Below are 14,554 nucleotides of genomic sequence, written 5' to 3' on the forward strand. Positions count from 1 at the left end.
TAACTCGACGTCTATCGCGATCGAATAGATATGCGTGCACGTCGAAGAATGGGCCGCTTTCGGGTCATCGAAAAAAAAATCCATGCATGTTACTTGTCACAGACAATGCTAGCACAAATAATACAAGCCGACTATTGTCGTCCACAGATTAAATCTGCCGAAGTGACTCAGCGTTTTGACTTATTGTTAGCCACAGTTAACAGAGACTGAAAAACAACATTAAACAAATAATCGTACGTTTAACGTGCACGACAATTACGTTATTAAATGCATAATTAGATTTTAGTCGTGTTTTTCGAAAACGTTATTACAATATACCATAACTGTCTTCTTATCAAAAGTGTTGTAATCTGACTTATTTCAAATCCGATAGCAACTAAGATAATGTTTATAGTACATATTTGACTTTATCGTCTAAATAATATGCGATTTCCTAACGAATGAATAAAAAAATGTCAGTATCACATTTTCATTAAATAATATTGATAATTTCTTTCTTTTAAAAATGCTTAAAAACCTTCAATTAACAACATTCCTTTCCGGAATACAGTCAATAGAATGCATTCGTTCCTAAGGGTGTTAAAGGACGTACAGAAATTTTTACGGTGGATTCCTTTTTAGAAGATTAAACTTTAGGTGATATTTGCTCGAAGCTGGGCCTCGAATTTGCTTTGTGCCACCCGACTGTAATAAGCGGCTCGACCTAACGCGAGAGAAGAGGGTGGTTGACTTAACGAAGTGATCTTCAGCTAACTTGAATCCGACGTTTGTAAGCCTAATAATACGAGTTCTTTTATTGTATTTTATCGGAACAGAAATATTTTATTATTTTTACTAAATCTATATCAAGTGATAAACTGTCCTGTGTTATTGTAACACATTTTGGGAAAGAATTATATTTAGACTACGGATTTTTACACAAAATAAAATTAGTGGGGTATCAATTTAAGATATGATATTTAGTAACAATGTCTTCTAATCTTTCAAAAATCATGCTATGCATTTTGCTGTTGATACTTTATACACTTTTGTCCACTATATTTTTTATATTTTCTATGTACTCAATTTTACTATAAATGAACAACATCGGTACTCTAATTATATTCTTGAAGATATTGTATTTTTTCAAAAAACTGTAAAATCGTACATGACGGATTTAGGAAAGAAATATTCCTTCAAATATGACTTTATCTTATTAGGTACATTGTTATAAAAGTATATTAAAAATGTTTCACTGTCTTCCCTCAGAATATTAATTTTCTGTCGACATGAATGACATGCAACGTGGACACCCGGCAGAAAGCGGCACGTGCGAATGTATGAATGAAAGTTTGCGAGGATAGTAAGAACAGGTCAATCTGCCAATTGACCACTGGACGGTCAGGACTTGCTATGAACGAAGGTTCAAATAGTTCCTCCCTTCTATGTTTCTCCTCGGGACGCTATAACGACCCTCACGTGCACACGCTTTTGGCTCGGTGAAGACTTACGTTTACCACTACCCACCGTGGGGAATTGGTCAAGCAGAGTGCAACAGATAAGGGTGGCCATGGTGGGGGATAGTTGACTCTCTAGTGGCCATTCGGAGTCAGTTGCTCTTATGCTTGCCAGACATTAACAACACTCACGCTCGGGCTCTTGCTGCGCAGGCCTCGTGACACGGAACGTCACAGGTGCTTTCGGAACATTTTCAAATCCGGATCGTTTGAACTTGTTCGTCATTTTTTATTCGTGCATGTGCAGTGTTTTATTGATAATTTTCTCCTACTTGAAGAAATTTCTCCGATTTTTAGTTATTACATTTCGGTCTGCGGATTGTCATTTCTCAATTTCCTAATTGTGTATCGGTCGAGAATTTTATATTGTTGAATATAAGAGATGTTTGGGAACGTCGAAGAGTGAATTGGAATTTTTTATGTGATTCAGAAGAACAGTAATTAAAAACAAACTTGGTTCAGTTGAAGAATTTGGAAAATTGCTTGGAGAAGTAACATTGTGTGATACCTGACAGAAAAAAATCAAACTTCTCTGGCAATTAATCGATGACAGTGATTAATTGCATTGGTGTTTGCTATTTCCTTCGGAGTCTTGAAGGGGCATTCAAATTCCTTCAACTCGAGGATCGATGAGGAAGTGTGCGAAGGGAGGAAGCCTGATTCTCGTTTGGGATCTTCTTGTGGCATCGTGGAGGTCCTCAGGATCGAGAGAACAATGACGAACGACAGTTAACGAAACTTTGTTTAAAAATTCTGTGCCGGGTGATCGAGGGTTCGTTTCAGGGGGGGTCGTGGATATTATGTTAGCAACGGGATTATGCGTGATCCTGAAGGTGTTGGCGTTGGCGGGAAGCGTCTCCGCGCTTCTGCCGGAAGGCTTCGAAGATCGGTCTGCTCCAGCCAACCTCCAAGAGGAATGCGCCGCGAAATGCCCGGACCTCGACTTCAATCAGGTCAGAATCCTATGAAGTAGATTTTCAAATTGTTGCTAAACGTAGTATCGTAAAATCTATTTATATTAAGCGTGCGAAATCTTTCTTCAAGGCGAACCAAGGTTCAACATACATAACTCACGATGAAATCTTATCATATATGTTCTGTTAAGTCGTCTGTGAATTCGAAAAACAATTTGCTTTTTAAATGCCTTTTTTAGTTTAAATGTTCATCAACTGTATCTCCGTTTAACTCAAATTCACGTTTAAGTGTTAAACTTAAAATCTTTTATTTAGAAGACAGTGACAGATGTCTTTTTAAATATAAAAAATAGAGGTAAACAGTAATGTGAATCTTGATATATCGATGCTAATACCAGATTATTTATATTGATAGTAAATTATGTATATGATCCTCATATTCATCCCAGAAGACAGTAAGAGGAGTGACAGTGAGATAATACAGAACTGATTACTATTAAATAAAAAAGACAGTATTATCGTTCCTCTCTTATTTTTATCGTCACATTTACATATCAGCATTTTTCGTGATTACCAATATTATTATAACTACTCTTATGAGAGTGGCAATAGATAAAAAGTAAATGAAGTTTGTCGCGTGAACGTTCGGTTACGTAGCCTTTGGAATTGGAAAAACGTTTCTAAAAGACAGCGACGTGCGTATAGTAAACTGTGGATAAATTGCCCGTGAAATACACGATGTTCTTTTCTTTGCATTTTCACAGCATGTACACTTAGCGTGAACGTGCGTGACTGTTTACAGCAATAAATAATTGCGCGCGGCGAACATCTTTATCGGCTCGCGATCCCGCGATGACGGCGAGGTCAATAAAAGTCGCGAAGTTCGCGTTGTCCCGTGAAACGAGACGATGCAGAAATTGAACTGCGATCAGCCTCCACCGATAGCCCTTATTCCTAAAAAATGTCGACTATTTTCGCCCGTCGTTTTGTCTAGTTGTTCTATGGTTCTCCGTTCATTTGTCATCGCTTCATAAAATACTTTCGTCACTGAAATATACGTATATTTCGTAGATAACAATAGCGACAAGTTAAGTAACAATATTAATAAACTAAGGAATACGTACAGTTTATTCTTAAAGAACGCATGTAAAATGAACTTGATCTTTCTGCAAGAGAATTGTACTAAAAATATTGTTTTATATTCAAATCTTCCAGAAGAATAGAAAGAGGAAAGAAAATGTAACTACATTCGCGTACGTAATTAAATCCGCGTGCAATTTTAAATGAAAAAAGATTAACAAGAAAAATGGTCGATTCGTTGAAACCGCGAGAAGCGTTCTCGGAGCGAAGCGAGCGTGGCACAAAAATGGCTACGCGCACGAAGGACGTATCAATTTAAGTCCGCTCTTCATCCCGACTGTACCATTCATTAATTAACTTAACTATACGACGGCGCATCATCGCAGTCCATAAGCACGGTTTCGAGAATGAAACGCGAGTTGTAACGGATACAGGAGCTTTTAATCATACCTTTTTTCTTTTTCATCTTTTCTATTGAAATATCGATTTGATAATTACTCTGTTCAGGGATGAAGTATGGACTTCTTAAAGATGGTTTTTATTTAACGTTTATATTCTTCTGAGAGGACTGTTGGAACTGTGTACGTATCTATTTTTTATACGTTTTTTCTTCTCCGTGGCTCTTACGAAGAATGAATGAGGCGATTGAAAGGATGCATCAGGAGAGATAAACGTAACAAAAGGCGGTCTGGAGAAATGATTAAACCGATCCTTTCGTGGAGAGTTTAATTGATAATTGCTGGCAATTTCGTTCACGCCAATTGCCAAAGACACTGATTACAAGCTTTTTACGGCGAATTGGTTCACACGAGTTACAAGAAGAACCATTCGTTTGGGAGGATAAAATCAGATTCATTTTCGAGAATATTTTTTTGTCCGGAAATTTTGCCAATAAATATATTTTTATATTTCAATTTTTATAGTTCAATCGTTTGTCATGTCTTCGTGACAGCAGTAAACTGTATAATGATCGTAGCATTTAGACATTACTGCATTTCAAATTATGCACGAATCAGTTAAATTGAAATAGATTAAAGTTCCTATTGTTTCATGGTACCTCTCAGAAGAGGTTGATTAGTCTAATCTCAACAACGTGGATGCGTTTCATCAATACGTAAATATTACGTTAGATGGAAGAACTCTGCTTGAAACGCGTAGCTTTATTTCAATTATCAGGGTCCGGGGGTAGGGGTATAGATTGGTTTTTGGGCAGATGAAATAAATAACAGTTTCAGAAATCAACTTCTGAATCCCTTATCTTCCCTTCGTCTCCAACTTGATTTCTCTACGTTTTTTCACATCTTGCTCGAGGTTCGGAGGGCAACCATTCGACTCGAAGATAAGTATCAATCCGGGTTAGAGTCGAGTATAAAAAACGAGACGATTTATAAAATTCCAATAGATTGACAACCGTGTTTATGGTGAGGCGCGTACGAATGGCGCCCAATGATATTTACAAAACATCAGTGGCAACGAAGTCATGTTATCGTATCTCGAGGTGATGCCTAGGATGACCTTACTATGCTTGCATAACCAGAATAGCTTTCTAAACTCTAGCCACACTCACAATTTTCACGAGATTCCATGACGACTCCGATCGTATCAATCTGCTCGACGGATCATTGCTATGCAATTTTCCACTTTAAGAGAGAAAGAAATTACGTGAAATACTCTCGTGTAAGGCAAGGATATTAATAAGAAAATCTTGTAACCTTAAGATTAATCTAGCAAAAAAATTAATGATTATGGCTTATGAGGATAGTTTCTAATAAACAATGGTTCATTCGAAGTCTTTTAATTTTGCAAAGATGCTTCATTCAAATAGAATATCTTAGAGTTACTTTCACTATCCAGTTATCGTATATAGCATGTATGTCATTTGTAAATACTAGAATCGGAACCATGTTGTTTTACGATTGTCATATTTATCTATACCATTACGTATTTAAGTAATTATATTATCCTTATATATTACACGGGCACTGGAGCGTAATTTAACAAAAAAGGTAAATTGGTGCAATTGGTGCTTCACACGCTTAACCGTTCTCTAAATAGCGAATGGAATTCCTCAATTTGGTCGACGCCGAATTGAATTTTTCCTCCGTAATTGAAAAATAATTACTTAAACGGCGTTTGTAATGAATCTACGCCCACGCGTTAACCTACATACGATTTCGCGAAACGCGAGCGAGCCGTTGCGACGCGTAATTCCTACCTATAATGAGGATTTGAATCGGTCGTGAATTCTCCGAGCCGTGGCACGGGACGGGATGGCCAGTGCGAAACTACGTAGAATCCGCAGGATCGTTCGACGTGCAATATTATATGTGTAGCCGTACACAATGAACTTCCTGCCGTCCACATCCTCTCACCTACAACGCGTGCCTCGCGACTTACTACGGATTCACTCTCCGAGCGTATCGATGATCGTGTGAAATTCGGAATCGACGAAGTTTCTATAATTCACACGTGATCATTTCGTCTCCGTCTCCTTTTACTTTTTTACGCCGTTGCGAACGTAACGATTCGTACACGTTAAACGCTTCACCTGAAGGTAAATGCAGTGTAGCGAAGCGAAGCTCGATAATAGTATTTTACGTTGCATAAGAACAAGTTTCATCTGTAATGGAAGTGCTATTTTATAATCGATGCTCGACAGACTGGGAATAGAGTGTATCATTTTTCGTTTACGATATGTCTCATAAAACTGATAGAGAAATTCATCATCTCTGCCTAATGCCATTAGGGTATGTCATGGTATTATATGAACGTTTTACAGGATAGTAGAATATTGCACATTTACGTCAGAATCATGAGCAGTTATTAGTTTACGTGGCACTTGGTTCAACGTGGATTCTGTGAATTGGATTACAAAACAATATATCGAACTAATATATTTCGAAGATGACACGTATAAAATGTTGTTGCATGTGTCGGAAATCTTCAGGTAAAAACAAATTTATTGATAAAATAATCTTTAATATCAGAGGAAAGATCTTCACGCATTTTGTAACGGAACTCGGCGTCAAGCAGGTATACGGGCTTTGGAGAGGGGACCCACATCTATTAGGATTTCGTGAATTCGATGGAATTTCGTTCTGAAAGAACGATGGGCACATTGGATTTTCTCTCACGATCAATAAACGAGTGATTTATCATTTAATCTGCGTGGCAATTTCAATTTAAGGTGTAACTGAGTATACTCTGTCATTCCTGTCTATAATGATTCCTTGAAAAACAACGTCGTTAAATACTTCCAGACCTGAACCGCAAACAAATCCTGGGAAGTAGACTTTCGGCGTCTCTACATGACGTCATATCAATTAAAACGTATGCACGTTCTACGTACGCACACGTACTTACATTACCTACACCAGTTTGAAGATCGTAACGACTGGCAGCTGATGCCGGCTGTTTTTAATTTGTCCCATGATCTTGAGGATAATTAACGAAATTAAATGGCGTCTGGTTGTCCGAACCAGTGACATGCCGGTCTTGCCGAATCGCAACGTTGGAGAGTTCATAGCTTTTTGCAGTAACTCATTGCGCTAATCTTGAGAATTATCTTGAAGGCTATAGCAATTACCTGGTCACAATGTGTGTAGACGTGTATCCCATAAATATGTAGCCACATAAATTTTTTTCACTAATGAATCACTTCTCTGATATAATAAACTTAGTTGGTTAAATAAAAGTTAAAGAAAGAGATTGTTCTTGGATAATGAAATTTCGATACAGCAAAACGTAGTTTAGGTACACGAGTTCTTCAACGTGTTTACTAACGTTACATAAGAATCGTGCATGGGAAACAGTTTTTCAGTGTAAATACCGGGATGGGGAAATGCTTCCTGGTTGCCGGGGTGTTAACTAGCGCGAAATGAACCATGTGTATCTTTTTAATTCGTCTGTAACGCGAGAATAATTGATGGAACGCGTAGAGACGTTTGCGCTCAACGACGCGGCGCGGCGGGCAGTGGTAAAACGTTTGAAATAGCTGACTGATACGATGCCGAGAGTCTCTCGAAAACGGTCGACGAAAGATGGACGGAGAACGCGAGAAAGGCACACTGTCAAGGTGTTTGCCAAAGACAAACCTCGGACTTCAAACGTAGATGTTCCATCTGAGTGGACACCGTCCGGTATACATTCAACACCGTGCGACCACGGCTCGTTCGGAACCGCACGAAAAAACCTGATACCACAACCATCTCCCTTTGCCTTCAACTTGAAACATCCCCGGGACTGACGCTTTGACCGTGTCAAAGCCTCCAGCCGTACCCGTATTATTTCTGAAATGTTTGAGTTGGATCTTGGGTGCCAAATTTTTCACCTGTTTGCTATTCAAAGGGTTAAGCAAGTCGACTTTCCTTGAAAGATTGTTTCGAGTGTGAAAACTCTGTGCTGAATTAATGAAATAAGTATTAAGCTATATAAATGAAATCTTATTGATAAACATGCAAGGAATCCACAAACAGCAAGACGTAATTAATGCTAAAGGGGCATCGATTTAAATTGATGATTTTTATTAAAATTCTTATGAAACTTTATAAAACTATAAATGGAATAATATTAATACGATAGATGTCGTAATTACATAAGTTTATGTAATCTGTTTTTCAAATATTACTTGTTTACTTCGAAAGGCAAGCTTTAAAAGCATTGAAGAGAAGTTCCGATAAAAATCTGTCTCGTGTGCGTCGAATTGAAGGGAAGGTCCGGTGGCCGGTCATTAAAGCCAATCATCAACGTCTTCGGGACGAGGTGCAACAGTTGGCGAACGCTCTGAAGCGTGGCAAAGACGTTGAATACGGCGGAAGGACGTGCGGAAGGACGAGCAGGTACACATTAGACGATTACTTTGGATCAGATAAAGCGGTTCTTTACCGGCTGATTTCCGCCTCGAGGATGGAAAACCATTTTACCAGGAACAGGAAACGAGGATAAAGGCATCGCAATAAAACGGAGTGACTGTTTAAAATTCACTGACACGATAATTCGACGAGATCATTAAAGACGAACGTCTTCGGTTAGGAGCGAACGTTTTTAAATAAGAATGGAATACGGGCTTCACTACTAAAAAGGAATTTAACAAGAAAACTTTGACTCGATCTTGGTTTCATGTAATGCGGCAGTCTAGGCGGTTTGATTAATCGGGTGCAAAGTTAAACGAACGTCGTTTCGAAGAGACAAGGAACGGACAACGAGATTCCTCGACAATGGAAATAAGAGAAAGAAAGAGAGAGAGACAGAGAAAGAGAGAAAGAGAGAAAAAATTCATCGTAAAATTGATACATCCACGCGGAGTGGCTGATAGGCGCGAAAACATTGCACCGGCTTTCGTTATCATACGACTGACGAGTAGTGCTTTTTGTTGTTTTGATGGGATAACGGAGAACATTCCTCGTGTGGACGTAAAACGGCAAACCTCTACTAAATTATACATAATACCATGCCAATACTAAATTGTGATACGATGTTCATTCTCAATTCAAGCTTTTCCTTTAAACATATCAGTTTCAAATCTATATTTATCAGCACTTATTACTAACAAATTGTTTTAAATAATTAAGATCAGGAGAAATTTAATTATGTTTTCTGAAGTATTCATGAAACTGTAAAATGTTACGCAGTGTTATTAAATTACTAGCTTCTTTATTCTAGCTCATCCTATTTATAAATCAAATTAATATAATTTATATGTTCACATGAATTAATACTTCATAATTTTCAATTTGAAATTCTAAACCGTATAAAAGGTGATTAGGAAATATTCGTAACGGCAACCTACCCGCAAATATTATCTGCTCGCGAGGTGCGTTGTAAAAAAAAAAGTTGAGTTTGCGAACGACGTTAACGGCGACGCAGCGCGCGCAAGGGGCCGCAGAAAATAAATTGAATCGCTTGCCAGCTTTAAAAGATAGTAAATTGTTTCATCCGGTTCAATTGACACCCCCGGTATGTACCTAATCCGTCGCGAATGAATCGCCGAATAGTCGTACCAAGTAGTTTCGGATAACGCGGTCGTCACACCGTTCACACCTGCTAACGTTACGCGTTTCCGGTACACAGGTGCACGTCCGGTTTTTAATGGAGAACAAAAGTAAAATGTTGAAAAATAGACAGCGGAACGGCATTCAGGGAATCGTCTAGATTCTGAGGGTGCCGAGCAGTTCGAACGCCGATAACAAGGGTGCTAAACCATGCGTACCGTCATGGGAATTTCGGTGGTCAACTGGTCCCTGCACATATTTAATTAGTCTAGGGATCATATTTATTCAAGAGCTCTGTACCACCTGCCGGCTCATGAATTTAAATCATTGCACGCTGAACCGGTATCAGGTTACATTTATGAAATGCAAAATATTGTTTCTATCGAATGAAAGGAAAATGAACTGTTCTTCTCTTTTTTAGAATCGAACGGACGATTCGAATTCGGAATGCGGCGTGCGATGCAAGATCGGCCAGGTAAGTACCCTAAAAACCCTATTACTTACACGCATGATAAATACTATTTAATGAGAAATTTTTAAACAATGGCAATGCCAAATAAGCGCGATATAACGTAAAATTTAACTATCCAATGTACGCTGGAATTACTTTCTTAAAATTATCAGAAATGTAAAGGTTAATTTGTATTTAATCGTTCACTTAAATACTCTCAACTTTAATGACTCGGAAGGGATGATTCGAACTTCCTAATTTAAAGCCATGGCACTACTTGGCGAATGTCCGGTCGGGTGGCCACTTGAGATTCTTAGAAAAACATCAGTTTTAGTGTCTTGCATGCAATTAAGTGAATGGAAAACTTTGTCAATCGCTGCGCTCTTAGATGATCCTCCCGCCGGGCTGTTTGCAGCACGAATTTAGAAGTCTGTCGGGGAGTAACGTTTATTAACAATATAGTCGAACGTCGGAGACGAAAATAAACGGACGCCGGTCCCCTGGTATACAATGAAAGTACTTCCGCTGCCGTCCCCGGGGTACCCGTTCGCTGGTCTCGCTACTAGAGTAGACGGTAAACGGCAAATAAAAACAAAGTCAGGTCCTCTGCGGTGTCTCCCTTTCCCGCTCGCCATCCTCTCCGGGCCGCCGCGCGTAGCCCAAAGCCAATGAATGGATTGGATGTGTACTACACGTATTACGCGTACGAATGAAAGAATAGCCGGGCTTGTTCGACTTCGTGACTTTAAATTGGATCGCGTACAAGTGCGACTATGGCGGATGTCGCCAAATTACCGTGTGACTCCGGATTCACTCTCTCCTCTCTGTCTCTTTCCGCTCCTCCGCCACTTTTCTGCCATCACGCTGCTTTTACCCTGTCGCGGAAGTACATCGGCAAAAGTGACAGAGAAAAATACGATCGCGACTGTATGCTTCCATTCAAACCCCTTGTCTGTACATATTCCATATCGGTCAAAAAATTATTTTCCTTATTAGTATAATAATGTTTCCTCGGTTTATATCATTTATACCTAGCAAGAAAACATGACATTCAATCTCGTTTTTCGATAATAATATTATAACTTATTTTTAATTGTGTGTTATTTGCTGTTTATCATATACGTCAGAATAAAATTTATATAATATGAAATTAATTGATTGTCGAGGAGTCAAACTCCAGTTCGAACGCTAAGAGATAGAATTTGAATAACAGCTTTAAAGCAAAACTTAACCGAAATCACTGGGGATCGTTAGTACAGAATGAAAAAATGGGATGCGAGGTAAGGAGACGAAACGGTGGCCGGAAGGATATCCAGCAACGCGTGTCTCCAGGGTAGGAAACGAGAACCGTAATTAAACACGAGGGAAGGACAAAAGAGTCTGCGATATATTTAATTATCGCGTGCCACCGAAAAATGAGAAAAAGAGGAACGCGTCCATTAAGAGTTTCGGTCCCTTCCTCCTGTGCGCCGTCAATGGCACAGGATGTCGTATTTACCGCATACCGTGGTCGATCGCGTGCATTTTAAATAATCTCGTGACACGCGATTCGCGTGTTGGTTAAAAAGGCCTCGAAATACCACGAGCCGCAGGTACGTGCCCATTTACGTATACGTCGTACTGTGAATCGGTCTCGAAACGATTTCCTCCCTCGCCTCATTTCACGGTCCGTACGTTCCAGTAACGCGCACGAATAACGGTTAGCTAGCGACCGACACGATTCAAAAGGAAGATGCTCTACTTTTTGTTAAACGCAACCCTAATTGTCTTCCTGGCGTTAATCCGACGATTTTAAACGCGGCTTCGTCGCTAAACTGTAGCTCGTTTTACGCTTTGTCCCCCTTTTTTCGCTGGTTTGTCGATGGGAACGAGAGTAACAAACCATAGTCGATGTAACAAAAAATTGAAATATCATTCTTTTATATACTATAGAGTGTATGAAATAAATAGTTCTTATATTAAATTTAATCTGTCAAAGGACTATAAATTAATCTGTGGTACTATGCTGGCTGATTTTTAAGGAAGTATATGTATAAAGTTTTATGGTAGAATTTATGCATGACCCTGGTTCGATTTTAATACTTCTTCCGGTAATTTCACGGCTCGATAGCAACGAACCGATATCCATGGAATTATCTTTTGTACGAAATATTATAGCGTATAAGGGTATATTTCATCGCTACAGAAATACAAAAAAATTGTATGGATTTAATATAGAAACATCAGTATTCTATTCGAGAGTACAATAAGAGGTTCAAGTGTACCTATGTAATACAAGATACAAACGATGTAGACTGAAGAGCAAAGTGAATCTGGCAATTATACCCGAGCCCTTCGAGTACCCTTGTAAGCTGGCGGACCACCAACACCGAGGATTTCTGTGACAAATGTAGGTACTTGATATTGGCTACCAGAAGCTACTGTATCCTGTGTTACTCGTAAACTAAGATTCCCAAGTCCTATACGGATGTTTATACAAACTCATTGGTTTACAAACACAGTTGAAAGAACAGTAGTTAAATATAAATTAATTTATCTTGTAATTATTGATTATTATCTTCAAATTATTATTTTGTATGTACATTTTATGCACTGGAAAAATATTCATAAACCGTTCATGTTAAGCAATATTAAAATTTATACATATAAGTAATTTATATGATTTGTATAAATAGATGCACGAATCTGACGTTTATCAAGTTGAGGGTTACTAAATAAGTAAAATGATTTAATATTAAGGGAGGACAACCCTTCCACTTAGAAGACATCCATAGAAAAAATTAACGAGCATGATATGTATATAGACAGCCAAGAAAGCTATACATATTATCCCTTGAAGGGATACTATAATTCATGTCTTAGTCGTTCTAGCAGAATCGGTTAACCGGAGGATGGATTCTCGTCCGCGTGGATGAAGATCTACGATCTACGGCCTACGGGGAGTCGAGTATAGAGCGAGGGCCAGACCGGAGCGAGTAATGTGTGTTGAGGTTTTAATGAGGAAGTGAGAAATTAGCGGGCACAGCGCCGAGCCGCTGTGCTTCAGCTGTTTTCCACTGTCTGATAGTTTTGTCAACCCCTATTATATCTATAGACGAGCATCGTGGTCGTGGCTCGAAAGGGAAAAAATTACGACCGTTTAAACGAGCCGAGTCGAATTCGAATGGTGCCAAAGGGTGGGGAGGAGTACGAACGCTGCGTTTCGTGCGAACTAATTGAAAAGGAGGGGATCGTGCTTGATACGAGCTCGAAGCAATGAAATGTCACGAGGAAAATGATTAATTAAGACGTAAAAATTATCATCTCCTAGGGTCGTTATTATAACCATTCTAACTATCGTGCATAGCGCCAAGATAATACTGCTTACGCGCGCCTCCGATTCTTTCCTTACACGTTACTTTTTTCCCCCCTTTTATCGGTTTAAAACGATAAGAGAGACGGCGACGTTTTTGTCTTGTGATATGTAAATAATTTCTGTGTTATTTATTTACACCGATTTTCCCATATTGGACAAACCATAATTTCTGTGAGAACAATTGATCGTCTTCGTTTTCAATAGATCAATTCGTTTTAATGTCACGTTTCACTCGTTGTCGATATCACGTTACTGAGTCATAAAATCGAACAGTCACCAAATGTTTATTAATAACTTATCTATTGTAGGAGGACCCTTTTTTTCTAGATTTTTCAAGCTAGTTGACCTATGCGATACCCTCGAATATATAACGCCCTACGCGAGTACGTACACAATACTTATTGACCACACGCGTGAGACGAGAATTCATCTCCATCTCAAACTTACTCCTCTTCTTGTTTTTAATATGACACTAAAACGCTTATATGGCCAGAAGTTATATGAGGTTATTGCCATCAAAACGGATTTATGTAGATGCATCAATAAAAATTACAATGAGTAAAACAAATAAAGTTTTCTTTACGTCCCTTTACTAACTCGAACACATGAAGTATTTTAAATTGCAAATTAGTATCATGCACTTTTTCCTTGTTATTATGATAAAATGTAGATGCACATAAGGCAAATTCCAATATGATACGAAATCCTTGTTGATAGTCCATTTTTGCCCTTCGTGTCATTAATTGTCATTCTGTGAAGTAGAAAATAATTTGGAAGGTATATAGTACAATACATATTATGAAATGAGATGTCTATAAACAAGTATTATTAAAATGCAAAAGAAAAGCTATCCGTTTGAAAGTTTCTAGTTAACGCAGGTGCATTTAGCTAATATGGTCAAATTAAACTTTCCATGACAGGCTTGTTATTCTAGAATGTCGAGCGTTAGTATCATTTATGTGCGGCGCCTCTCGAACGTGGCGGAGTGTCGATCAGCCCTGACAATTGGTAAATGGCTCTCTCGTACTTATGCATTTCCGTATGCGATGTTGAAACGTAATGATTTTACTAGTCACAGCTGTTCTCGGACAATTCGATCATTAGCCTGATTTTAATTCAGTACCGAATTAAATATCAATTATGAGTTTAAGCTAGTTTTTATTCTTACTCAATATTGTCAGTCAAGTGATACTTTTAAAAAATGACGAATACGAAAGTATGACAATACTATGGAAATTTCAATAACTTTTTACATTATATGTATATTT

The 14,554-nt window shown here is 38.5% G+C and overlaps 1 protein-coding gene and 1 long non-coding RNA gene across 5 annotated transcripts in view; both read left to right on the forward strand.

The window, feature by feature from the left end:
* The first annotated feature begins 1,581 nt into the window (after nt 1-1,581).
* Nucleotides 1,582-14,554, forward strand: part of sev (receptor protein-tyrosine kinase sevenless) — a 27,546-nt gene continuing 14,573 nt past the window's right edge. For 3 of the 4 annotated variants that reach the window (XM_018024275.2, XM_018024277.2, XM_026813321.1), the window contains exons 1-2: nt 1,582-2,449; nt 9,902-9,955. In XM_018024275.2, the coding sequence (XP_017879764.1) occupies nt 2,297-2,449; nt 9,902-9,955 (207 nt within the window). In that variant the 5' untranslated portion in view covers nt 1,582-2,296. The remainder of the gene's footprint in view (nt 2,450-9,901; nt 9,956-14,554) is intronic. The other variant, XM_018024278.2, reaches the window with a different exon arrangement.
* On the forward strand, nt 5,810-8,027 carry LOC113464292 (uncharacterized). The gene is made up of 3 exons (XR_003389130.1): nt 5,810-6,044; nt 6,270-6,437; nt 6,524-8,027. It is a non-coding gene; the product is annotated as an uncharacterized LOC113464292 (long non-coding RNA).

Source organism: Ceratina calcarata, unplaced genomic scaffold (assembly GCF_001652005.2).
Source record: "Ceratina calcarata isolate Rehan_Ccalc_2016 unplaced genomic scaffold, ASM165200v1 scaffold328.2, whole genome shotgun sequence".
NCBI lineage: Eukaryota > Metazoa > Arthropoda > Insecta > Hymenoptera > Apidae > Ceratina > Ceratina calcarata.